Source organism: Miscanthus floridulus, chromosome 17 (genome assembly GCF_019320115.1).
Source record: "Miscanthus floridulus cultivar M001 chromosome 17, ASM1932011v1, whole genome shotgun sequence".
Classification (NCBI taxonomy): domain Eukaryota; kingdom Viridiplantae; phylum Streptophyta; class Magnoliopsida; order Poales; family Poaceae; genus Miscanthus; species Miscanthus floridulus.
In genome coordinates, this window is record NC_089596.1 from 101,517,397 (window position 1) to 101,543,564 (window position 26,168).

Here is a 26,168-nt window from a genome sequence, read left to right on the forward strand (position 1 = left end):
CTATAGTCTGACCTGGCCAATTCCTCCTCCACGCGTCACATCACCGGCACATGTTCCTTGAACGCGGTCTACGGTTCACGGCCACAGTTCTGTAGGCCCCCCGAAATCGTGCCGCGACACACGCTTCCACAGATACGTACTACTCCAAATCCTATGTAACCGAGCCTACCAGACGCCGGGAGGCACCTGGGTGCACCGGGTCCATGGGCCGGGCACGCGCGCGTTGCGCAGCTCGACCGTTCGGCTGGTCCGAGCGTATGAACCGGGTCCACCTGGGAAGTGACTGGAGCCTCCCCTTCTCCTCGCATCTCCCTCCGGAGTCTCCCCCCTCCCACCCATTGAAAAGCAGAGCGGCAGAGGCTGGCTCTCCCTCTCCTCCTGGACACAATCATCAGCTCCCGAAATCCAAATTGAAACAGGTGAGAAAGAACCCCACGAAATCCCCCGAACCGTTTCCTCCCATGGGTTTGCATGGATTTATGAAACATCTTTATTGGAATATAGTTGAAGTTTCGTGTTTTGGTGCACAGTTCATCAATTACAGTGCTTTTCTCCTGAATGGCCGGTTTCAGGGGATTCTGAGCTTGGCGCCTGTCCCGCGGACCGATTTTGGTGGTGGCGGAGGGGATGTCAGGCCCCCTCGATCGATTTGCTAGGCCATGTGAGTATGAAGTGCTTGTTTCCGTTGGGACACGATCAATCGATTCCCGACGTAGTGCATGCTATTGGTTCATCTTGTTCGTCCTTGTTTCTTTCAAATTTATGGAGTTGAGTAAACTTCTGTTTGGGTAATAACGCTCTTATGAGGGCGTAAGATTAAATTGTTCTTGCATGGTTATAGTTTAATAGGTTTATTAGGGGCTAGGAAAAAACCAACGCCCTTTTGTTATTGAAAGAAATCCCAATACAGAAGTAGATGTTTACCAACTGCCTAAGCTTTACCTGTTCTCATCAGAGGACTTGAAGCTTATGCTTGAAGCTGGCCACACCTTCAAGGATAACCACAAAATGGAATCTCAGTTAATGCAGAAAATCGACATATAGCAATGTTGTAACATGTGCAAATTAATAAGTTCATAAATCATTCAACCAGTCCATGTCCCAACTATCATTACCATGTACTGTTTGTGTCTGAAGATCTGTTAATGCCTATATTAACTTCTCTCTTCCTCTCTCTAGTTTAGCATCAATCTAATAGTCAGATTGCAGTTCTAGCTCCCTGTAAAGCACAATTTTCTGTCTATAGTCCACCTAATAGTAACTGCTGCTACGGAACAAAATAGCTTTCTTTGCTTGGATTTGGAGATGGAAAATTGAGACAGCCTGTGCAGGTTTTGAAGGGTTTGTGCATAACGATGAAAGGAAAGAGAGCAGATCTGATGCAGACAACTCAGAAGGAGATAAGAAGACTAAAATCGGATCTTTCAAGAAAAAAGCAATTAATGCGGGGAACAAATTCAGGCATTCCCTGAGAAGGAGAAGCAAAAAGAAGACTGAAAGGGGGGATTCCATCAAGGACATAAGGGACGTTAAAGAGCTTCAAGATGTTGAGACATTTCGACAATGCTTAATTGATGAGGATTTGCTGCCACAACAGCATGATGATTATCACATGATGTTAAGGTACAACACTTCTTGTTCACAGTTTTTTTCTTCTCTTTTGAATAACCTTCAAAAGACAGGAAGTTCCTTGTTCGCAAGGTTTTGATTTCTCTTTATGCTGCATATATTCTTCCCCTTGCATACCTTACTAATAGCCACACACTAAACCTTGCACATGTGCTCAAGAGGCCATGATTAGAAGAAAGTGGCCGCCATCCTAGTTGACTGGGCTGGGATTCTCATTTGATCTCATTTGCATTGCAGGTTCCTAAAAGCACGGAAATTTGAAGTTGAGAAAGCTAAGAATATGTGGTCAGACATGCTTAAATGGAGGAAGGAATTCGGGGTCGAAAAAATAGAGGTAAAGTTGAAGTTAAAATAGCATATCATAATATGTCATAGTTATCAATCTTGCTCAGATTAATCTCTATTTTGACCCTTCTTGGTCCTACACCTCAGGAATTTGACTACACCGAGTTGGATGAAGTTACGAAGTATTACCCACAATTTTATCATGGGGTAGATAAAGAGGGAAGACCTGTCTACATAGAGTTAATAGGAAAAGTTGATGCAAACAAGCTATTACAAGTGACAACTTTAGATCGGTATGTGAAATACCATGTCAAGGAGTTTGAGAGGTGTTTCCAGATGAGATTTCCAGCTTGCTCCATTGCTGCAAAAAAGCATATAGATTCGTCCACTACTATTTTGGACGTGCAAGGCGTGGTATGCTGCATTATATTATAGCCAAATATTGTTCTTTACAATGTAATGCCACATTGCTAAGAGTTAATACTTTGTTCTTTACTTCTTTGTAAATTAAGGGTTTCAAGAACTTCTCAAAATCTGCCAGGGAATTAATCACACGATTACAGAAGATCGACAGTGATAACTACCCAGAGGTTGGTAACGCTGTCAAGGATCCTGAATGACAAGTTTTGTTCCAGCATTTTGAAAACAAAATCAAAGAATATTTCCATTAATAATTTTACTAAAATTCAAAATAAAAAAATATACTTCCTTCTTGGCACTATGTTTATCTTGGCCCAACTTTACAACCCCTAAGGCCTTGTTCGGTTACTCAGTTTTCCTCCTGGAATCAATCCAGGTGATCAAAACTTATACAAATTATGCAAGCAAACCGGGTAGGAATGATTCCAGGCCACAGTTCCCCTTGAAACGAACGGGCCCTAATGCATTTTGGATGCTGTTACAGACACTCTGCCGGATGTATATAATTAATGCTGGCCAAGGCTTCAAGATGCTATGGAGCACAATAAAATCATTCCTTGATCCAAAAACTGTTTCCAAGATTCATGTATGTAATGCTTTGTTAAGCATTGATTTGATTGCATCTTTCTTGAGTAATTTGATATACATATAATAGTCAGTTAGTGACCCTTTCTCATTTTCTTTTGAAGGTTCTTGGGAATAAGTATCAACATAAGTTGCTCGAAATAATTGACGAGTGGTTAGTATTTTGTTTCTTGGCCGTACATTTATGTTGCTTACTTCCATTCTAATTTCTGCTTAATGCATGCATGCAGTGAATTGCCAGAATTTTTTGGTGGCAAATGCAACTGTATTGAAGGTTGCCAAAGATCTGACAAAGGTCCTTGGAAGGATCCCAACATAATAAAGGTAAATATCCCGTCACTTGACCCCAGTCCCCAAGTATTATGAAAAAGAAAACATGAATAAATATCAAAGAAGAAAAAGGATATGTTTCCATATGAGACTTTCAGCTGGACAATGTCTTCTGTTGCTAACTTGACGCATCTCCAATTTGTCCAGAGAGTCCTCAATGGTGAGGCAAACTACGGCAGGCAAATTGTGACCATATCCAGCACTGATGGAAAGATAATCAGTTATGCTAGGCCAGGGCACCCAACTGTAAGTCTGAATGCTTGAGTGTAGAAATTTCGAGAAACATCATTCTCAATCCTCAGTCAGTACTTCATAATTTTACTGAAGCAGAGAAAAGGCAGTGATGCATCTGCCGAGTCTGGGTCTGAAGTGGAAGACGTAGCATCTCCTACTGCATCAAGGAACCTGATTACACATCCTATTTTGACCCCTGTTCACGAGGAGGCAAGTGGCTAACCCTGTACTGTTTAGTGTATGAATAAAAACCTGACACTACTGGCATAATCTGGGAATTATTGATGAAAGGACACTAAATTATAATCATTCTGTAAACATTCATTGAACGGGAGATGGTACTACACCCCCTTGTTTTCCTGTTCCTTTTGGTAATATGGGATTTTCACCAGTTCGCTTTCCTAACAAGTTGAAATATAACTTTGGGCTACTCATTTTAAAATGCTATTGCCATTTTTGTTATTGTCTACCGTACCAGACTACCAGTATTAATGTGTAACCTCTGTTGCTACCTCCAGTCAAAATTGTCAGCACATGGATCTGCATTTATTGCTCATGCTTCTATTGAAGAAAGCATTCCTGTTGTGGACAAGGTTGTTGATGATGGATGGGGTAGTCCCAGAGGTAGTCTACAAGCTTCTTCAGGTATTCTACGTTGTTATATAATTGTTTTTTTTTATTGTGAATCTCTTGCCTATAGTTTTTGTTCTTCATTTTACACCTGTTCAATTTAAGTTAGTCCATGTGTGTTCCCACCGAAATTTTTCTACTATTTATAGATAACTAAGCTAGCAAAAGTATCTACTGATGTACTTCATCAATCCTTAAAAAAGTTAACTCCTATGCCAATGTGCTTACATTTATACCAATGTTTTGAGCTTTTGGTGGAGTACTTCTTTTCTTTACTTTTTATAAAAAGGAACTTTGAGGGACTCAGCTTACAACTTAAGCTGGAAAGTGCCCTATAGTTTTAGGATGTAGTTCTCAAAATTACAGAAACATGTGATACATATGCAAGAATATTGTTCTGTATTACTTTGTTCTGAACCCTGAACCTTTTATAATTCTTCATACCAGGTTCATTGTCCTCAAGAAATTTACATGGCACATTTGAAGGACTCCGAGCTCAAATTATCACATGGCTGACATTCTTGATCATGACCCTTTTTGCCATGCTTTGTTCTGTCCCAAGCAAGATGGCTAGAAGGATCTCTAACCAATCTAGTAAGCATGACGACTATCGTATTGAGTACCCTCAAGAACAGGAGTACAAGGAGGAGTTTCGACCTCCATCTCCTGCCCCATCCTATACAGAAAAGGATGTACTTTCATCAATGCTGAGACGGCTCGGTGAGCTGGAGGACAAGGTGCAGGTGCTTGAAACAAAGCCGTCCGAGATGCCATTTGAAAAGGAAGAATTGCTCAATGCAGCCGTCCGCCGCGTGGATGCATTGGAAGCCGAGTTGATTTCCACAAAGAAGGTAAGCTTGTTCTGTTCAAACCTGCTGGTTTCCATCTTTGATCTCAACTGGTACAGACTAGAACTGTCTGTTAGACTGTTTCTCAATGACAATAATTAATACATGAAAAATATTGTTCTAGCCCTTTTTTCTGATAAATGAAATAAGGCTGTAGATGCTGGGATAATGTTTATTCCATCATATAGAGAAAAGGAAATACTAATAAGGTCATGAACTTAACTATCTGTGAAAGAGATAAACTCTGAATAGTATATGTTGATAGATCACAGATTACAAGGGATTACAATATATAGGCAGGAGAACTCAAGGGTTCAAGGTGTGAACACAACCTGGGAACCTAATTAACTTATACTAAATAGCACAAGTGCCTAGCCTGGCGCATGGCTGTATCCAGAGTCCAAGGCGCAGGCACAATAGTCTAGGAGGCAAACATAACTTGCTAACATCCCCCCGCAGTCTGGGCATCGGTGCAGCGGACGTTCAGACTGGTTCTAAACTCTGTGAAGAGCGAAGATGGCAATCCTTTGGTGAAGATGTCGGCATACTGAGAGGTGGTTGGAACATGAAGAACTCGAACAGCACCAAGAGCAACATGTTCCCGAACAAAATGGAGATCAATCTCGATGTGTTTAGTCCGCTGATGTTGGACTGGGTTGGCGGACATGTAGACAGCGCTGATGTTGTCACAGTAGACCAATGTAGCACGCTGCAAGGGGGACTGTAATTCGCTGAGAAGTTGGCGCAGCCAGGAAGCTTCTGCAACAGTGTTGGCAACGGCGCGATATTCAGCTTCGGCACTGGATCGGGACACGGTGTTTTGGCGTTTGGAGGACCAGGAAATGAGGTTATCACCAAGGAAGACCGCATATCCAGAAGTGGACTTGCGAGTATCCGGGCAGCCGGCCCAGTCAGCATCAGAGTAGGCGACCAGCTCATGTTGGGATGAGGGGCGGAGCACCAACCCCAAATGTAGAGTTCCGCGAACATACCGAAGGATCCGCTTGAGGGCAGCCAAGTGAGGTTCCCGTGGATCATGCATGTGGAGACACACTTGCTGAACAGCATAAGCAATGTCCGGACGAGTGAAAGTGAGGTACTGAAGAGCACCAGCTAGGCTGCGAAAATCAGAGGGATCCTGAACTGGGTCACCACTTACTGCAGATAGCTTTGGATTGGTGTCAACTGGAGTAGAGCAGGGTTTGCATTCAGTCATACCAGCCCGGTCAAGAATCTCCATCATGTATTGTTGCTGAGACAAAAGCAGACATCCATCCCGGTGCTGAACTTGCATTCCAAGAAAATGGTGTAACTTGCCAAGGTCCTTCATGTTGAACTCACGCTGTAGGGCAGATATGATGCGACGGAGGACAGCTGTGGAGGAGGCAGTGAGGATGATGTCATCTACGTACAGCAGCAAGTATGCTGTGTCGGCACCATGATGGTAGATAAATAGGGAGGTGTCTGTCTTGGCATTCACAAATCCAAGTGAGAGAATAAATGTAGCAAAGCGACTGTACCATGCCCGAGGAGCTTGCTTGAGACCATAGAGAGACTTGTTGAGTCGACAGACATATCCGGGATGAGTGGCATCCTCAAAACCAGCAGGCTGTGCAGAAAAAACAGTTTCAGACAGGGTCCCGTGTAGAAAGGCGTTCTTTACATCGAGCTGGTGAACTGGCCATTCGCGGGAGAGGGCGAGGGAGAGCACTGTCCGAACTGTGGCGGGCTTGACAACAGGACTGAATGTCTCGTCAAAGTCGATCCCCGGGCGCTGAGTAAAGCCTCGAAGGACCCAACGAGCCTTGTAGCGCTCTAGGGACCCGTCAGCCCTGAATTTGTGCTTGAAAATCCATTTACCAGTGACAATGTTGCCTTGAGACGGTCGAGGAACAAGCTCCCATGTGTTGTTCTGAAGGAGAGCAGAGAACTCTTCTTCCATGGCAGCCCTCCAATTGGGATCAGTAAGGGCACTACGGAAGCTGCGGGGCACCGGTGACAGTGTTGTGCTGTTGTAGACACTAGGAAACTGGTGACCAGCTTTGGCGCGTGTTGTCATGCTGTGATTGTTGACGGTGGGCTGCACAGACACGGCGCCCTTTGGTAGAGCCGGCGGGCTGGAGGCAGCCGGTTGCGGAGGAGGAGCGGCTGCCTGGCGCCGTGAATACACCAGCAGTGGTCGAGGCCTGACGGGGGCTGCTGCAGGAACGGAGGGACCTGGGGCGCCGGGGGCTGCAGCAGCGCCTGGAGCTGCAGCAGCAGCAGGCGTAGATGGAGCGGCCTGCCGGGCTGTAGCAGCGCCTGGAGCTGCAGCAGCAGCAGGTGTAGAGGGAGTGGCCTGCCGGGCGCCTGATATTGGTGAAAGAACCTTGCCCGGCACCGGAGTGGCAGCTGCTGTCTCGACGGCTGCACCGTCACTGAATGCCACACGAGGACAGTCCGTGCAGGGTGCTGATGGCGTGCCGACAGGGGGTGCTGCACGTGGCCGTGCAGGAACACCAACGGAGGTACCTGTAGAAAATAAAGGTAGTGGTGCACTGGGCATGGGATCAGCATCATCAGTTAGAAAATCGAAGTCCGCTGGATTGGGAGGAGTGGGCTGCTGGGAAAGGGGGAACGAGTTCTCATCAAACACGACATGTCGAGAGATGAGAACACGATTGGTTTGAAGGTCGAGGCAGCGGTATCCTTTATGGTTGGAGGAATAGCCAAGAAAGATGCACAAGGAGGATCGAGGTGCAAGTTTGTGGGTGGCTGTGGCGGAAAGGTTAGGATAGCAAGCGCAGCCAAAGACGCGAAGATGGTCGTATTGGGGCTGAACACCAAACAGGACAGAGTGAGGTGTGGAGGAGTGAAGGGTTTTGGTGGGTAGGATGTTGAGAACATGTGTGGCGACGTGTAAGGCTTCAACCCAGTATGAAGGGGGCATGCAAGCTTGAATAAGAAGGGAGCGAACCGCATTATTGATGGTGCGGATCATGCGCTCAGCCCGCCCATTCTGAGATGAAGTATATGGACAGGACATGCGAAGGTGGATGCCGTTGGTGAGGAAGAAGGAGCGGGAGATAGAGTTATCGAACTCCCGGCCATTGTCACACTGGATAGCTTTTACAGCAGTGCCATACTGAGTGCGAACATAGGCGAGAAAGTTAGTTAGAGTGGTAAACGTGTCAGATTTGAGACGAAGAGGAAACGCCCAAACATAGTGGGAATAATCATCGAGTATAATTAAGTAGTATTTGAAGCCAGAAATACTAACAACTGGGGAAGTCCATAAATCACAGTGAAATAGCTCAAATAAATTAGAGGCCCGAGAAGATGATGTTTGAAACGGAAGACGTGTATGACGCCCTAACTGACATGCATGACAAATGGAACCAAGTTCTTTAGTACAGCCAGGAATAACAGAGGTGACTTTGGACAACGTGTCACGACCAGGATGGCCAAGCCGACGATGCCAAAGTGCAGGTGAGGAATCAGCAGCAAGGGCGGTGGCGCCGGGGAGATGTAATGGGTAGAGGGGCCCGGAGCTATTGCACCTGATGATCACCTTGTGAGACTCCAGATCCTTCACAGAACAACCAGCAGGGTCAAATTCAACAGCACAATTATTGTCAGTGGTAAACTGACGTACTGAAATGAGGTTTTTAATGAGGCGTGGTGAAACAAGAACATTATTGAGGGACAGGGAATCGGTGAGAGTGGTGGTGCCAGTGGCGGTGACAGGAAGTAAGGAGCCATCACCGACAATGATAGAAGAAGGAGAAGGATACTGTGAAGAGTTAGGGTGTGAAAGAGTGCGAGAATCAGAAGTCATGTGGGAGGTGGCACCTGAGTCGAAGTACCAGTCGTTGTTCGGCGGCTGCTGTAGTGTCATGGTGCTGAAGGTGGAAGCAAGGGATTGCTGATCGAAGGCCGCCGGAAGACCGGTTGGAGAGGTGTAGAAGCCGGGAGGAGACGAGGTGCCGAAGAAAGGCACAGGAGCACCCTGCTGACCGTACAAGGCAGCAGGAGAGGCCTGCTGCGGGTACTGCTGCTGAAACGGTGCTGGAGGGTGCTGCTGCGAAGCCAGGAAGGCTCCCTGTTGTGCCAGCAACGCCTGCTGGTGTGGTGGCTGGGTGGGTGCACCGCGAAGCAGAGGACGCGGCCCGGGGACAATGAGCCACGGGTTGTAGAGGGTGGGCCAAGACCCGCTCGCCCCTTGGTTGGGTGGAGCAGCCGTGCCTGAGCCGCCGCCTTTGCCGCCCCTGTGTCCACTATTGCCGCCTCGGCCCCGAGCGCCGCGACGATTGTTTTTGCCACCAAAGCCGCCCCCTTTGCCACCCCCAGGCTCGGTGTTGGGATGCCCAGAAAACTGCTGGGAGGCGGGACGAGGGGACGAGGAGCCGCTGCCTGTGCTGGCGACGAGAGCCGTGGGAGGAGACGGAGTCGGGGCCCCCATGGTAAGCTCCTCGAGAGTGAGCTCGTCGCAAGCCTCCAAGAAGGAAGGGAAGGGACGGCTGCGTCGAAGATGGCGGCCAACGGAGACAAACCGCTCGTTCAAACCTCGGATGAGATTGAGGACGAGGGAGCGGTCGCTGACGGGTTCACCCAGATCAGCGAGGTTGTCGGCGGTGGTCTTGAGAAGCTTGCAGTAGTCGGTGACAGATAGGTCCCCTTGGACAAGCGTGCGAAGTTTGGCGTCAAGAATGAGAGCGCGCGCCTCCCGGTTGCCGAGAAATTGGCTCTCAATGGCAAGCCAGGTGGTACGGGCAGTGTCGCCTTGGTCGCCGCGATGCCGGACAATGTCGTGGAGATTGTCGGAGAGGGTGCCGTAGAGCCAGGAGCGGACGACGCAGTCCATGCGTTCCCAGTCTGGCGAGTTCAGGGGACGATCGTCCTGAAGAACATGGCCCTGAAGGGAGTACTTGCCCAGGGCGAGCAGGAATTGCTCGCGCCACCGAGCGAAGCTGCCGGAGGTGACGTCGAGAACGACGCGGACAAGATGACGGATGTTCTGGACGGCCACAGCTTGGGCGTGCAGGTGAAGAACAGCAGTAGCCTCCTGAAGAGCGATGGCGGCCTGAACTGAGGTACGAGGGCCATCGAAGAGGGAGGACGCGTCCTCGTCGCGGTCCTCTGGCGGATCTTCAAGGTGAGGGTCGGCAGCGGCCCGCTCCTGGGCCGCGCGCTCCAGGGCGGCGCGGACGCGCGCAGCCGCAACGTCGCGCTCGTGTGCCGCGGCGGCGGCCTCGGCTTCGGCCTCTTCGGCGCGAGCGAGAGCGGCGCGACGGGCGGCAGCCTGGGCGGCGCGGGCGTCCTCCTGGCGCTTGCGCTCGGCCTCGTTGTGGGCGGCGCGGGCGTCCTCCTGGCGCTTGCGCTCGGCCTCGTTGTCAGCAGCAGAGGGGTGAAGGGAGCCGGCCATGGCAGAGAAGGGAGGGGCGGCGCAAGGGGCAGCACGCCGAAGGCGGCGGCGCTAGAAGCAGCACGCCAGAGAAGCGGAAGGGAAAAACGGGTGTTACCCGGACTCGTGATACCATGTGAAAGAGATAAACTCTGAATAGTATATGTTGATAGATCACAGATTACAAGGGATTACAATATATAGGCAGGAGAACTCAAGGGTTCAAGGTGTGAACACAACCTGGGAACCTAATTAACTTATACTAAATAGCACAAGTGCCTAGCCTGGCGCATGGCTGTATCCAGAGTCCAAGGCGCAGGCACAATAGTCTAGGAGGCAAACATAACTTGCTAACACTATCTACTCCAACTTCCATGAGCAGGCCCTTTATGATGCTTTGATGCGACAGGATGAGCTACTCGCGTACATTGACAGACAGGAGCTGATCAAATTTCGTGTATGTTACTGTTCTCACACCCTTCTTTCTTTTTTCATCTTTCGAGATATAAAACGTGTATTATTACGTTTCCACTCTCTTAAGTCTGATCATTAACTTACTGACCTTGTTAAGGTAAAGCTACTCACTCCCATCTACTGTAATTGATTGTTGTCCTCTATGTATGCCTTGTGCAGAAAAAGAAGTTCTGCTTCTAAGATTTGACCGTGGAGCAGCTGTTCATGTCCGATTGTCCGGAGCCGTTCGTGTATATTGGATTGCGGCTAATATGTTGGATGTAATGTGTCCATCTGTAGGAGTGTGTAACAGTGTAAGTATAGTAGGAAAACAAAATAGGTGCGTTGCGCGCCTTCGCTCCCCCTCCCCTACATATATCATGTTCCGAGTTCTCCAGGCCTACTGGAACTGGAACGACGAGTTGTTCAGGTCAACAATGTGTTGTCTGTGTGGTCTAGCACTTGTGTGCTAGCCTAAATTGTAATCTTGCAAGTTGGTGCATAGCTGATTGCGTGCTAATACGTACGTAGTTGTGAATGAAACCGCATGTGCCCGTGTTTATGTAAAAAATAAAATAGCAGCAACAAAAAAGGGCCCCTCCCCTGCAAAGATGTGGCGTAATCTATTTTTCATGCGTCTATTCATCGGTTATTCGGTTAGAATTATATCATGTAGCATAATATTTTCACGCGATCAAGTTTTAAGGGTTATATATTTTTTAAAGTGTATCATATAGCCGTATCAAACGGCTGTAGACGTACTACCCCATCCCTAAATAACTGTTGTTTTCTCTTTTCTAAAAACAAATTTGACTAAACTAGCAAATATGCCCATGCGTTGCAACGGGAGAAAATAAGTAATCAAATTAAAGCACAACTTTATACAAAAATACAATTTTGAAAGTTTTTTGTCCTGTGCAAACCACAAAAATATTTACTCGTAGATATATCATAGCTTTAGTTTTCATACGATGCATGTATTGTTACAGTAACATCAAATTATGTGCTTCCTTTGATGAGGACCCACAAATAATATGTAATTCTAACATTTGATTCAAGTCGATAAGGATTTAGTTGCCATTTGTGAAGTACTGGTTTGTACACTGATGATTATGAAAGAGACGTCTCTCTATTTTACATGTTGTGACACTCGTTAGGGTAGCGCTGGTGCATGCGTACAATGCAGAGACACATCAATTTAGGAACCGTTTGGCCGGGCTCCTGCCGGCTCCGGCTCCGGCACTGTAGCAGGGTGTCGGCCGCTGGGCGGCCGACAGGAGGCTGCTGGAGCCGGAGCCAGCGGAGCTCGAATTTCTAGCTCCGGCTGCTGCGACCGCGTCTGTGAGTGGGGAGGAGAGGAGAGAGAAAAAGGGCTTCGATACGTATAGATGAACAGTGATTTCGGCGCAGGAGCCGGAGCCGCCCGCAGCCAGCCAAACGGGTCCTTAGACTCGACTGGATTAACTGAACAATCAACTGATCCAGATTTTAATAAATATGATAAGTTTTGTTCTTAATCAAAATTGCATCAACAACTTGGTGGTGTGGAAATCTTTATTTTATAGAGAATGATAGATTAGATTGGATGATAGATTATTTAAGATTTCAGTCACGGATATTTATTACAGAGAAGGATAAAAATTTTAAAGATCCATGATACTATATTTGTTATTCATTATTTTTTGTTTAGAAAAGTTGGAGAAAAAAATCACGTACACAACGGAACGTGGGGTTCCACCTGACGAAGGAAAAAAGAACAAAAAAGAACCAGAAAAGGATACTCGGACAAAAACGTATTCCACGCAAAAACAAATAGAAGGTTCCACGATGGTCGAGACTGAGACACTTTAGGATTATTAGGTTGGACCGAAATTTATTAGTGGCTAGAAATTTTGCATCTTTATTACTAGGTATATAGATATATATAAAAAATAATAATATTTATGGTACAAAATTAATATCATTAAATAGATCGTTGAATTTATTTTTATAATAAATTTATTTGAAGATATAAATGTTGCACGTATTTTTTTACAAATGTAGTCATACTCACGGCACAAAAACAAAAAATGACTGTTATTTAGGGAGGGAGGGAGTATAGATTTTAGATAGATTTGTAAAATTTTCACTTGCATTTATTTTTCGTAAAAATGAATTAATAAAAACAATAAAAAAATCGTGTTCCTCGAGTCGTTGGTCACCTCGTCCCAACAAGGCCCAATAGCAGCAGCCCATCGACTCACGGGAGTCACGGGCTCACGGCCACCAGGAGCCCATTCACGCACCGTCGCATCCTCCTCTTCCTGTCTCCCATGTCCCATCCGGCGGCGTCCTCCAGGCTCCAGCGGAGCCACACGCATTTGACGGTACGAAAGGCAGAACCCTAAACCCTCGGCCCACTATCTTCCCTACCGCCGCCTCTGTCGGCGCTCCGCGGCACGAACAACACCGCCCCCTCCCCTTCCCCGCGTTCGGACTCCCCGGTCGCAGGCAGCCGCCTGAATCGTCTTCGTGCTTGCTCTGGGCTTGCCGCGCTGCCGTCTCGGCCATTCGCTCCGGCGTCCGTCTCTACGAGGTTTGCCCTACTCGTGCCCACGAGAATCCGGCGAGCAGGGAGGCCGCACGCGCGGAGTCTATAATGGCTGACGGGCAGCCTATTCAGGTTGGTGTCTGGTTCTCCCAGCTGTGAACCTTGTGTTTTTGATAACCTCCTGACTGTTCTCCTAGTATGGTGTTCTCAATTGTTCTGATCAGCTGAGGAAATCTCCTTTCATGATCCACTAGCTCCATAATTTAGTGAGCAGTAGTAGTTAGAAACCTTTGCCAAATGAACGGGCTCGGCAATACAAACACCTATTAGCTGCGAGGTAGTTAATTCATACTAACGTGACAGTTGACAAATAAACTTAACGTGATGCATTGTACTGAAGTTTTACTCCACAACAGGTGACTGAAATCTTACTTTACCAAAATTTGTACTAGAAATTGAGACTGGGTTGGGAATCTGGGGTTAAGGTTTGGGCGGTTTACCTGTTCTGGCGGCTGTTGAGGGAGATTTGGGAAGACATTCAGGCAGGAGTGGTGGGTAGGGAGATTTGAGGCGCCGCCTGCCAAAGTTGTAGAGGCTCACTGGTGGGCGTGAAGGTGGCAGGTCGACGGTGGGGAGGTTTGGGCCACTGGACTCGAAGAATATCTCTGGGCATTCAGGGAGGAGAGAGGAAGCATGCACGGAGGAGGAAGGTGCTGGCGCCTGGCGCCTGGCGGGAGGTGGTGGAGCGACTTGCAGTAGGCGGGGAGCGTGTGCATGTGAGGCTACAGTATCGTGTCGAATGGTGAGCAGTTAAGAAGAGGAAAAGAAGGCACATGATCTGGACCATTATATTTGGATTGGGCGATTAAAAAAAGTGACTGATAAACAGACCAAATTTCAGTCAACCGTTATGTAGATAGACCCATATGTTCTTCACTAGATATGATGTGTAGACTTGTAGTGACCTTGTGTTACCCTGTGTGTCGGTGATTCGAGTTGCCACCAACAAGTAAATTTCTAATATTGCGCGTCTGGCTCGGATGGTGTGCTAAGAGGACACGAGGTTTATACTGGTTCGGGCAAAATGTCTCTACGTCCAGTTCGTTGCTGCTGCTCATGTTACTAGCAGTGAAAGTTCGTAGTAGGGGTTACAAACGGTCGAGAGAGGGACGGTCCCAAGTCTCTGGTGAGAGGAGCGAACGAGGCGCCGAGGGCTCTGTCGCTTCTCTACTGTGTGCTTGTGTGTTCTAATCGGTTCGGGGTTCGAGTCCGAATCGGTGTGATGTGTTGCGATGCGATCGATTCGAGTCGAGTCGAGTCGATGTCCCTTGTGGGACGTCCGTGCTATCCCTTTTATAGGCTAAGGGAAAGCACAGGTTACAGTGGAGGAAGAGAAGAGAACGAGAGGAAGAAGTCCTTCAGGATCACCGGGTCCTTCTCCTATATGCGGGTCCCGCCGACCCTGTAGACGTCAACAGGGACAGCTTCCCGTCGTGGCCCTGTCCGTCATTGGCGCCATGTGCAGGCGTTGTCTGCCGGTCATGGCGCTCCACTCCGTCCTGGCGGACGTCGTGGCGAACTAACGCTCCCGTCAATGTTCATACAAGGGTTAGGCAGAACAGTTCCGGTACGCCCGATGCTGTTCCTGACGTGAACCCCCAGGTATGTCCCGTCATGGGTCGCAGGCTACATCGAGGCGTGCCAGTCTCTTCCCTGGCGTCAGAGCTTTGATCCAGGCTCATACGCTTGGACCTGGAGTGGTTGGCGGCGGTATAAGTCACCGTCGGGCGAGACGGACCCTCGGTCTCGGGGTCGGGCGAGGCGGAGTTCCTCCCCAGAGGCCCGGGCGAGGCGGAGCCCGAACCCAAGGGTCGGGCGAGGCGGAGTCCAAACCCAAGGGTCGGGCGAGGCGGAGCCACCCTCAGAGGTCGGGCGAGGCGGAGTTCCTCCCCAGAGGCCGGGTGAGGCAGAGCCACCCTCAGGGGTCGGGCGAGGCGGAGCCCACAGCCTCGGTGTCGGGCGAGGCGGAGCCAACCCTCAGGGGTCGGGTGAGGCGGAGCCCGCGGCCTCGGTGTCGGGCGAGGCGGAGCCACCCTCAGGGGTCGGGTGAGGCGGAGCCCGCAGCCTCGGTGTCGGGCGAGGAGGAGCCAACCCTCAGGGGTCGGGCGAGGCGGAGCCAGCCCTCGGTGTCGGGCGAGGCGGAGCCAACCCTCAGGGGTTGGGCGAGGCGGAGTTTGCGCACCTGGGGGTCGGTTGGAGCTGTAATCGCGCTCTTAACTGCCCGGACGAATCAATGTTGATGGTTATTAGCTCCTCTTCGGGTACCCTAGTATTGGTCCCCGACAGTAGCCCCCGAGCCTACGGAGGAGTAGAATACTCCTTCGGAGGCTTTTCAGAACGGGAGGACTCTGAAGGCCTTGGTCTTCTTTTGTTGCCCACAGTGTGACCTGGGGACGGTGATTCCCTTTCCTCGAGCCCCCTCCCGTAGCAGGGGCCTGGTCGAGGATCGGTTCGTCTTTGCGATTGTCTTTCTTCAAGCGTTTTTTCCGATAAAAACGGAGGGTCGAGCCGTGCTATGATTTTCCTCTGAGGACAAATCATGGAATCCGGTGAGCTGTTTAATGGGCTAGTCTAAGTGGGGCCCCGGCATCCCGTTTGCGGGGATCCTGGCTTGGGTCAGCTTGGCTGACTGACCCTAGATTCTCAGCGGTCAATCCATATAGATCTCGGGTCCGTTCGACCGGTCCCGAGGGCTAAGTACGTTTCTTCGAAGAAAAACCATGGATCGAAACCGGCCGAGTCTCGATCGTGGGCCGGGATGCCCGCAGCGCTCGTGCGCCCGGGTACTGGCCGCTAGTGTGGCTCCACCGAGCGTCCATGCATCTTGAATTCCTGATCAGCTTCTACTAATTTTAACATGTCTTATTATTATTTTTTAAAAAAACATAAAACGTACTCTCTCCGTCCCAAAATACATGATGTTTTTTTACTTTTGGACATCTTGTTTGACTGTTCGTCTCATCCAAAAAAAAATTTGTAAATATTATTTATTTTGTTATGACTTATTTTATCATTAGAGATACTTTAATAATGACTTATTTGTTTTATTATTTGCACAAAGAATTGAATAAGACAAATGATCAAACATGATATCTAAAAGTCAAAAGCGTCATCTATTTTTGGACGGAGGGAGTATCGGCGTATCAGAGTTTTTAGAAAAGTGACTCCGTGCGGAGTATCGGCGTATCAGAGTTTTTAGAAAAGTGACTCCGTGCTGCATAGTAGGTCACTGTTTGAAAACAGGCATTTCAAGTTTTGAATTACATGGGTATCCAATATTCATGCATCTTCACAGCCTAAACTGTATGGATATGAATTGGTTGGCTACATCTTTCTGAAGAAAAAATGACTGTCATATATTCTAAAATTGATACGTTTGATACTTATTAGAACAATATATGTGAAATTCTGAATGTTTCTGCAATATATATTCTTTATATTTACGATATTAAAATTTTGTGAGTTCTTTGCAGGTTGGTTGACAGCGTTGTCTTATGAAATGTTTGGAATCGTTGAAAGTCTCCTATGATCACACAGTTCGGGATGTCGATGGATCAATTGTACAGTTCCAATATGGAGAAGATGGAATTGATGTGCTGAAAACTAGCTTTCTCAACGAGTTCAAAGAACTTGCTGATGTAAGAAATTCAATACTCAACTATAGTTTAAAAAACCACCTTGAATTTGAAGTATGTCTCCCTATTGCTTGTTTGGTAGGCTTCCTAATGGTGTGCTATATTTGATCAAAATTGCAGAACAGAAAAGCTGTCTTGCCAAACTCGGTGGCCACAGTATGAAGCCCACGTATAATGAATACATTACTGAACTGCCTAAAAAATTGAATCGTCAAGCGGAAGAGTTTCTTGAGCGTTCAAAGGAATTTCAACGCTGTCGTTACAACATTGGGGCAAAGGAATTAAAGGAGTTACTGGAAGTCAAGTACCTCTCTAGTCTTGTAGATCCTGGTGAGGCTGTTGATGTGGTTGCTGCTCAGTCAATAGGAGAACCTTCTACGCAGATGACGTAAGAGGTTCTCTTAATTTATATATAGTTTTTGAGGTTCCCACATTCATTTCTCCATTTTATGCTAGACCTTCTGTGGTTTAACTTATATATATCTTATAAAAGAGGCAGTAGTATTTAATTATTTATGTCCAACATCGGTTGAAGGTAGGTTTGTCCATGTCCGAAAGGAGACCTCCAGAGGCACCAGTGCATTGTGGAGTCCTAAGCCAAGCTAATAATATGAGGAGAGGTAGAGGAAGACTGAAATTGACATGGGGGGAGGCAATAAAAAGAGATTTGAAAGCTTAGGGATATACCTAGAGATCTATGTTTGAATAGGAGTACTTGTAAAGCAGCTATTGAAGTGTCATGAACCGTGACTTGGGGCTTGCATAGTAGGTCACTGTTTGAAAACAGGCATTTCAAGTTTTGAATTACATGGGTATCCAATATTCATGCATCTTCACAGCCTAAACTGTATGGATAGGAATTGGTTGGCTACATCTTTCTGAAGAAAAAATGACTGTCATATATTCTAAAATTGATACGTTTGATACTTATTAGAACAATATATGTGAAATTCTGAATGTTTCTGCAATATATATTCTTTATATTTACGATATTAAAATTTTGTGAGTTCTTTGCAGGTTGGTTGACACAGCAGTCAAAACATCCCGTAGTGGATACCTTCAGCGTTGTCTTATGAAATGTTTGGAATCGTTGAAAGTCTCCTATGATCACACAGTTCGGGATGTCGATGGATCAATTGTACAGTTCCAAGAACTTGCTGATGTAAGAAATTCAATACTCAACTATAGTTTAAAAAACCACCTTGAATTTGAAGTATGGTGTGCTATATTTGATCCAAATTGCAGAACAGAAAAGCTGTCCTTGCCAAACTCGGTGGCCACAGTATGAAGCCCACGTATAATGAATACATTACTGAACTGCCTAAAAAATTGAATCGTCAAGCGGAAGAGTTTCTTGAGCGTTCAAAGGAATTTCAACGCTGTCGTTACAACATTGGGGCAAAGGAATTAAAGGAGTTACTGGAAGTCAAGTACCTCTCTAGTCTTGTAGATCCTGGTGAGGCTGTTGATGTGGTTGCTGCTCAGTCAATAGGAGAACCTTCTACGCAGATGACGTAAGAGGTTCTCTTAATTTATATATAGTTTTTGAGGTTCGCACATTCATTTCTCCATTTTATGCTAGACCTTCTGTGGTTTAACTTATATATATCTTATAAAAGAGGCAGTAGTATGTAATTATTTATGTCCAACATCGGTTAAGTAGGTTTGTCCATGTCGAAAGGAGACCTCCAGAGGCACCAGTGCATTGTGGAGTCCTAAGCCAAGCTAATAATATGAGGAGAGGTAGAGGAAGACTGAAATTGACATGGGGGGAGGCAATAAAAAGAGATTTGAAAGCTTAGGATATACCTAGAGATCTATGTTTGAATATGAGTACTTGTAAAGCAGCTATTGAAGTGTCTGAACCGTGACTTGGGGCTCTTGGTGGGTTTCAAGTCTAGCTTACCCCAACTTGCTTGGGACTGAAATGCTATGTTGTTGTTGTTGTAGTAGTAATATTTAATTATTATGGAACGCTATTAACAATATGTTTACTAAATAAATGTTTTTTGCTTATTAGTAAAATTATTAAGATTAAATATTTCTAATGATAACTCTCTATGTGTTTAATTTTGTTCGAACTCATATATGTGCAATAAGTACTTTTTTATTGATATGTCCATATAAATAATTTCACATCAAAAGGATATGGCCATTTGATTTTTTTTTTTGTTAAAAAGAGAAATGCTGGCCGGACAAAACAATAAAATTAAAGAGAGAAGGCAGTGTGCCGTGATCTGTGTGGCTGGCATATCAGCTTTTGCATTAATTACGTTAGGCAACCTCCAAGCCAGAGCCAGGCGACTGATTTTGTCTGCCTGGGTGACGAGCGGATTCCTGGCCCAGTCACGTACTCAGGACACCAACCAAACATGTCACAGGCAAGGTACAGGCAAAGTTTTTATCAGGCAAGTTGCTCCCGGGTTTGAACCAAACACGCCCTTACATCATATATGGTTGCAATATTCTATTGGCACAATCTCGGGTCGCCTGCTCATCCATATACTCAATCTACCTACCCTGTCATGTGGAATACTAGAAGCATTCGTAAGATTTATTAATTGGAGCATGCGTTCAGATACTAGCTTCATTGCTGGCACCGCATGTCCCGGCTAGTTGCCTGCTTCAGATTATACTACCATTCACATCCAAATTGCGCATGCGTCCTGTGTCTTTCTACTTTGGCCCTGTTTGCTTGTCTTAAAAATGGCTTATTCGACTTTTTTTTTCAGCCGGAACAGTGTTTTTCTCTCACAACAATTCAGCCGAAACAGTGTTTTTTAGCCAGTTTCAGCTAAGTTTCAGACCAGCGAACGAGGCCTTTGTTTATGTTCTATACTACTGTGGTAGATGATCTGATATATCGTGCGAGTAATGTCCAAGGAGAAGGCAACATGGGGAAGTGAAAACCTGCTCTATCCTGCAGTAACAACCGAAATGGAATTTATTGAAGAGTGGAAGCAACAAGCACTGGCTACTGCCCATTTAGGCAGCTCCATTGTGCGTTCTAGGCTGGTGCAAAGAGGAGAAAGAAGGAAGCGACGAAGCTGCAATACATTAGATTGAAGAGGTCAAGAGGATGCGCTCCACTTTGCACCTGTTTATTTTTACACCCGGTGTAAATAATAGAAAACAATTTTTTTTTCTTTCTCATCCTCTCGCCTCTCATTCTCTCACCAAAATATGCGCAAGAAAATTACACGAGTAAAATGCACGATGGGTTCTTTAACTTTTAAATAGGTTCTCTAACTAAAAAAGTGACTATCCAGGTTCCTGGCCCATCGCCGTTGTGCAGTTCTTAAACTTTTAGAGCATTCCTATCGATCTCCTCGTCGTTGGCGCCGTGTGCAGAGATGCGGCTGCCTCCTGGCCCATCACCGTCTCCTGGCTTGTTAGCTTGCACGTGAGCACGTATGTGCAAGCCCACATGCACCTGCATGCATGTAGCTCGACGCACTCCGGCATCGCGGTGACGGGTAGATCGCATGGGCGTTCGTCGATCAGCCGCTGATTGGCGTGCGGGTTGAGCCGCCGGATCTCGCCCTCCTGTGCCTACTCTTCCGTGCGTTCCTCCCGTCGGTGTTGACAATGGAACTCGGTGGAGCATGCAGTGGACACAGACCGCGCGCAGGTGCTCACGAACGAATGCGCCGTCGATCATCTCTTCCGTGCGGCCAGACGTGCGTGCAATCCTGTTGCAGGGCTCGAGTTCATGCATCTTGCATCCCCTGTGCTCCCTCGGCGCAGATCAACTGTCCGGCGACCGGCACCGTGTGGAGCTGTCCTAGGGCGGAGCCCCCCGTCCATTCCTTCTCTTTGCTCCAAGATAGATGGCGCCGGAGCAGGAGCTTCACGTGCGACCATGGCAGGCTCGATTTGGATGTTTTGCCGGACGGGACAGAGGGAGCAGCCGCGGCGGCGGCGGACAACGAGAAGCTCTCGTCCAACAAGCACACGCTCTTGCGGCGGAACGCCGCCGAAGCGAGGCGGCGGCTGGCAAGGACGCGGCGCTTGAGCTCGGAGATGTCGAAGCAGCGGAAGGAGCCGATAGTTGCCACTTGGCAAGGCCACGTCTGATGCTGGCGTTGGCGTAGCAGGTTTTGGACCCTTGGTGTGCGACGACAATAGATTAGGGACCCAGATTGTCGTTTTTTTAGTTCGAGGACCCAGATGAGAATATCGTGAAAGTTTAAAAGTTTAAGGACACGCTGTGTATTTTACTCAAAATTACATGTTGGGAACTTTTTTTGCTAACAAAATACTTGTTGACGTGTCAACCTTTACACCTTGTTAAGGGAAAATACGTTGTGGCTGCCCTTATATGCAATTATTCTGGGTGGATGGACAGGCGGCTCGGTTAGTTAGTTGGCTGGCGTACTTCTCGCGGTAGAATGCTTGGCGGCTGCAATATTCAGCGAATGAAAACGAAATGGCCTTTCTTTTGCATATACATTGCACGGCCCACCCCACAGGATAATTCGTTGGGTTTCATACAGTGTGACAGTGTCGGAACAGTCCAGCCGTGAGAATAAGGCCCACGCCAATGACAACCATCCGAAGACCCAAACGATCATCATATAAATTTTGCTAAACAAAATAGCCATCTTAAATCATGTGTATCAAATGAATCAGGTAGGTACCAAATGTTAACATGTTCCCGCATAGAAGCTCACTCGCACATGGAGGAGCATAGTTGTCGGTGTAGAAAGTGACCAACTAGTAAATATTTATAGTTTTGCTGCACGTTGTGATCGGAGGTGGCCTAGCGCTCAATGACACAGGAGTAGCGCTCAATGACACAGGAGTTATACTGGTTTAGACAACGTGCCCTACGTCTAGTCGGGGTCGGTCGGTGACTTTATTCCTGAGCCCAGACGCTCGAAGTCTGTAGTGGGGGTACAAACGAGAAGGAGAAATGAGGGGGTGTACAGGAGGTTCGGTTGGCTCCGACCGAAAGGGTTGCGGTCGGAACTTGGTGGTCCTGCGGTTGTAAGGTGTTGATGTCGATCTAGTGAGTCCGAGCTTCATGAAGTCGATCCCCCTCGTCGAAGGGAGCGCATCCCCTTTTATAGATGAAGGGGATGGCTTTACAGGTGAGAGGGAGAGAGTACGGATATTTCTAAGCCTTGCTGTCTAAGGTGATGAAAACTGGATAATGGTTGACGCCCCCCAATAATGTCGATGTCGCTGTAGGATGTCAGATGTGCACGGGGGGTCGAGCTATCTTCTTCAGGAAGAATGGACGCCGGTACCTGCAACTACTTCTTGTTGCCTAGTGGCATGTGAGGAGCTGCGTTATGTTCACCCGGTATGGTAAATCCTGGAGCCCATACTGCGATCGATGTCCAGAGACACGCAGAGGGCTTACCATATGGGAGTTTCTATCGGCCCCTACAATACTTTGTGTCAGGGTGGCTGCAGAGCACTGTTTCGTGCAAGGTATGGTCTCTGGTACAGTGGTTTTGACTTGTGTGTCATGCCTTGTCTTTCTCCGCACGTCTTCTGGTTCCTTCCGAATGGGGAGCCCTAGTCGGATGGCTCCAGTCGGCTCTCGGTGCACCGGTCGGAGAAGAGCGGTGAGCAGGCTTCCCACGAGCCCCCGACCACGGGGTCGGAGTAGGAAGCAGCATTTTGAGCCAAGCCTTCTGATTGGAGAGACTGCTTGGAGACGGCTGGTGCCCGAAGCGAGTGCTCCGGTCGGAGAGGTAGGCCAAAGAAGTTGACGAGCGGACGCCTGTTCTTAAGGGTAGACCTTCCGGTCGACGACCAAACTACCCTTCTGGCCCGCTGTGTTTTTAGCTTTTTGGGCCGGCCCATGAAATATATGTTGTTTTCCTAGGCCGAGCCCGGGCGTGGAAGCCGGTCCTCGAGGGACCTCGGGTTTATGAACCCGACAGGAGCCCCCGAGCCCCCGGGCGATTTGAGCCAAATTGTCCGGGGGATTTCTTCGTTTTGCTGGCGGGTGCGCGCGAGCGCACCTACGGGTGTAGCCCCTGAGCCCCCGGGTGGTTCGAGCGGAACCGGCTAGGGGGTTCTTTGTGTGGTGTCTGTGTGTGCGCGTGTTTTGAGTTTTAAGATGTAATTTTGTTTAACCATGGCATCGTTGTGCAGCTGAGGTGTTTTTAAGCGCGGGAATTGGATTGAGACAGAACTTATTGATCCCGGCGTTGGTGCGCGCTGAGGATCGGGCGAGGAAGTTTTTAGTTTTAAAACAAGCCCTGGCGTCGGTGCGCGCCGTGAATGGAGATAGCTTAGTTTTGGATGCAACAGAGTTCGATCTTTGGCGTTGGTGCGCGCCATGGGATCGGGTAAGGTGGAGTCGCAAGTAGTCCTAGGCGTCGGTGCTCGCCATGGATCGAGAGAGTTAGTTTTAGTTAGTGAAGCCATTACGCGAGTTTGGAGTCGCGGTCCCAAGAGCCGTAGTCGGATGTCGCCGATCCAGTCGACGTGAGTTTGGAGTCGTGGTCCCAAGAGCCGTAGCCGGATGTCACCTATCCCGTCGACCCGAGTTTGGAGTCACGGTCCCAAGAGCCGTAGCCAGATGTCGCCTATCCCGTCGACGCGAGTTTGGAGTCACGGTCCCAAGAGCCATAGCCATATGTCACCTATCCCGTCGATGCGAGTTCGAAGTCATGGTCCCATGGCATTTAAGCCCCCGAGCCTTGTCGGGCCTTCGTGGGGGTCGATGTGAGTCATTTTTGCGCTACCCCATCTAGTTCCTCACAACCGGAGAGGCTGAGTTTCGTCGCCTATCCCGATCGCTCGGGCTCAAAGACTAGCTCGGTGAGCTCACTAACGGGTGTGATCGAGTGGAATTCGGGTCCATCGTTCATGATGGGGTCGGCATAGCCCTCTTGTGGCATTCCACTACTCCTTTACCTGCAGCCCAGTAGATGCCTAGGTCATTCCATAGACCGACCAGGGTGGCCTAACGGCCTCCCCTCGATGGAGATTCTGTGGGCTTGGCGAGAGGTTCAGGATCGAACGAGAAGGTTGAGATGACCCAGTTTGCTAGACCGGGCAAAGGCCGCACGGTGCTCATCTACAGTTTTCTCCCCTGGCTCTGTTTGGTTGCTCATGTTGAATGAGGCAAGCCGCTGCTTCATGGCGCAACACGGAGCGTTCTGGTGCACTTCGCTGCACATGCGATGCTTAGTTCCCGAGCCCCAGGGCGGTTCACGCCCTAACCATCTAGGGGGTTCAGGCGTATGAGATGAATGCGCGTATGGATGTATGAATGATTTGTAATGAAATAGAGGGGCTTTGATAGTGTTTTACCTTGAAGACTGGAGAGACGGGGTTCGAAGGGCTCTAGTTGGAAACGTCCATCCGGGACCTACGCTCGTCAATCGTGGGTTAGCCCTCGTGTGAACAGTTTTGTATTTAAAGAACACATGCTCACCTTGATGTCCTGAGAGACGGGGTTCGGAGAGCTTCAGTCAAAAACGTCCGACCAGGACGCGTGCTCGTCATTCGAGACGGAGTTGGCATGGCCCGCATGGGGCGCCCCTTCACTTCCTACCTGTATCTCAGGTGCTTATCCTGAGTGAATCGATCGACTCAGGAGGCCGGTTGGTTGATCTCTCTCGGTGGAGATTTCACTGTTGGATCTCTCTAGATCTGGCCTGGGGAGACGGGGAACCATCCGCGTGCGGTGACGCTTCAGTTTTCATGCCCGACGTGTGGTAGTGGTTGGTCATGCAGTAGTGGTGGGCCATGTCCCGATCATGTTCCGTCTGATCAGGAGCCGTTTCGTCGCGTAAGGCACGTCTCGTCGATCAGGGGGCATCCCATCTGCATTAAATGGAAAAAGAGAGAGAGGGTTTCTTGCCCCACCGCTTCGCCTTCCCGATCGGCACATCCTTTTCCTAACCGCTGCTCCCCTTCCCTTAAGTAGGAAAAGAGAGAGGGTGTTCGCCTCGTTCTTTTGCCTGTTCGTCGTCTGCCGCCGTCGCCTTTCTTTTTCCTCCTCATCGAGAGTGTTCCTGAGAGCTATGGAGGTTTCTAGGAAAGGAAGGGGGAGAGAGTGAGGGAGAAGAGGAGAACTCACTGATCCTTTTTGCAAGCTGGAGCAAGATGTCGGACTAGAGGTCATCCACCATGAGGAAGTCGGTGCTAGAGTCTTTCGTCAAGAAGGGTTTTCTGCCGCCATAGGAGGTGGTGCACTGGAGGGTCCTTAAGGGAGAGGAGTTCCCACGACCTCGTCCCGGTGAGGTGGTGTCCTTCCTTACCTTTCGTGAGCGCGGGCTAGGATACCCCACGCACTGGTTTCTACGTGGGCTCCTCAATGAGTGGGATTTGGAGCTACAACACCTCAATCCGATGTGGGTGCTATATATTGCTGGTTTCATCACCGTCTACGAGGCCTTCCTCGGGATGGAGCTGCACGTGGATCTCTTCTGGCGGTTCTTCTCTAGGAGGACCTTAACGACGGGAAGCTCGGTTGAGGTCACGCCAGTGGGGGGTTTCGCCCTTCAGAAGAAGCCAAGCGTAAGAGGTTCATACCCCGCATACACCCCTTGTAGTTCCAACCAGGGGTGGCATGGGGAGTGGTTCTACATCAGGAACCCAGAGGCGACGCCGTTCCCGGCATTTACCGGCAGGAGGCTGAAGGAGCGGGAAAGCTGGTCATGGGGTTACGGCCGTAAGGAGAGGCATAAGGTGGAGGCCATCGAAGAGGAGCTCTGAAAGCTCGTGAGGCGTGGCCTTGACGGAGTACGGGTGCTCTACACCCTCTACCACCGTCGGATCACGCCGTTGGCGGAGAGGACGCAGCCGATGTGGGAGTATGGCGGCCAGTCGAACCCAAACCGCGCGTCGCCGAAGGAGCTGCCGGACGACGAGGTCTGGAGTCGTGTCAGTCGGGTGCTACAGCTAAGGCCTAGGGAGACGGTCGTGGGAAAACCCATACCGCTCAATGCCTCGATCGCGTCCACATTGGTGCGTTCCCTTGTTTTCTTCGTGCTTCTTCTCTGCTCTTTCCTATTTCTTTGATCTAGTTCATTCATTTTGTAGGGGCTTGGGAGGTATAAGTCCCAACCGCACCTACCCAAGGGACTGGAGGGTGTGGCTCAGCAGACCGCTTAGAAGAAGGCGACCAAGGCTCGGAAGAAGAAAAAGAATAAGGAGATCCTGCGGAAGCAGGA

General features: G+C 48.6%; 1 protein-coding gene and 1 long non-coding RNA gene across 4 annotated transcripts; both read left to right on the plus strand.

The window, feature by feature from the left end:
* Positions 1 to 286: 286 nt before the first annotated feature.
* On the plus strand, positions 287 to 11,340 carry LOC136517105 (phosphatidylinositol/phosphatidylcholine transfer protein SFH8-like). 3 transcript variants are annotated; one of them, XM_066510621.1, is made up of 15 exons: positions 287 to 419; positions 573 to 661; positions 1,332 to 1,623; positions 1,867 to 1,963; positions 2,062 to 2,328; positions 2,427 to 2,504; positions 2,711 to 2,920; positions 3,024 to 3,073; positions 3,150 to 3,243; positions 3,397 to 3,495; positions 3,580 to 3,693; positions 4,002 to 4,128; positions 4,561 to 4,964; positions 10,727 to 10,801; positions 10,978 to 11,340. In XM_066510621.1, exons 2-15 carry the CDS (start codon positions 628 to 630, stop codon positions 10,996 to 10,998), a joined length of 1,962 nt encoding a protein of 653 aa, XP_066366718.1. In that variant the 5' UTR covers positions 287 to 419; positions 573 to 627; the 3' UTR covers positions 10,999 to 11,340. The 3 variants fall into 3 exon arrangements, with proteins under 3 accessions (XP_066366718.1, XP_066366720.1, XP_066366719.1); XM_066510623.1 differs by having other exon boundaries at positions 288 to 419; positions 2,819 to 2,920; XM_066510622.1 differs by having other exon boundaries at positions 324 to 419; positions 531 to 661.
* A 1,749-nt stretch (positions 11,341 to 13,089) lies between these two features.
* On the plus strand, positions 13,090 to 19,001 carry LOC136517106 (uncharacterized). Its single transcript, XR_010774224.1, has 3 exons — positions 13,090 to 13,459; positions 18,040 to 18,184; positions 18,268 to 19,001. It is a non-coding gene; the product is annotated as an uncharacterized lncRNA (long non-coding RNA).
* The last annotated feature ends 7,167 nt before the right edge of the window (positions 19,002 to 26,168 follow it).

Bases quoted from the DNA above. Each gene is read 5' to 3' on its own strand.
- LOC136517105 (XM_066510621.1), top strand. From the start codon at position 628: ATGTCAGGCCCCCTCGATCGATTTGCTAGGCCAT. The intron at 3,074-3,149 runs GTTAGTATTTTG...GCATGCATGCAG, and splicing joins CTCGAAATAATTGACGAGTG to TGAATTGCCAGAATTTTTTG. The intron at 3,244-3,396 runs GTAAATATCCCG...CAATTTGTCCAG, and splicing joins AGGATCCCAACATAATAAAG to AGAGTCCTCAATGGTGAGGC.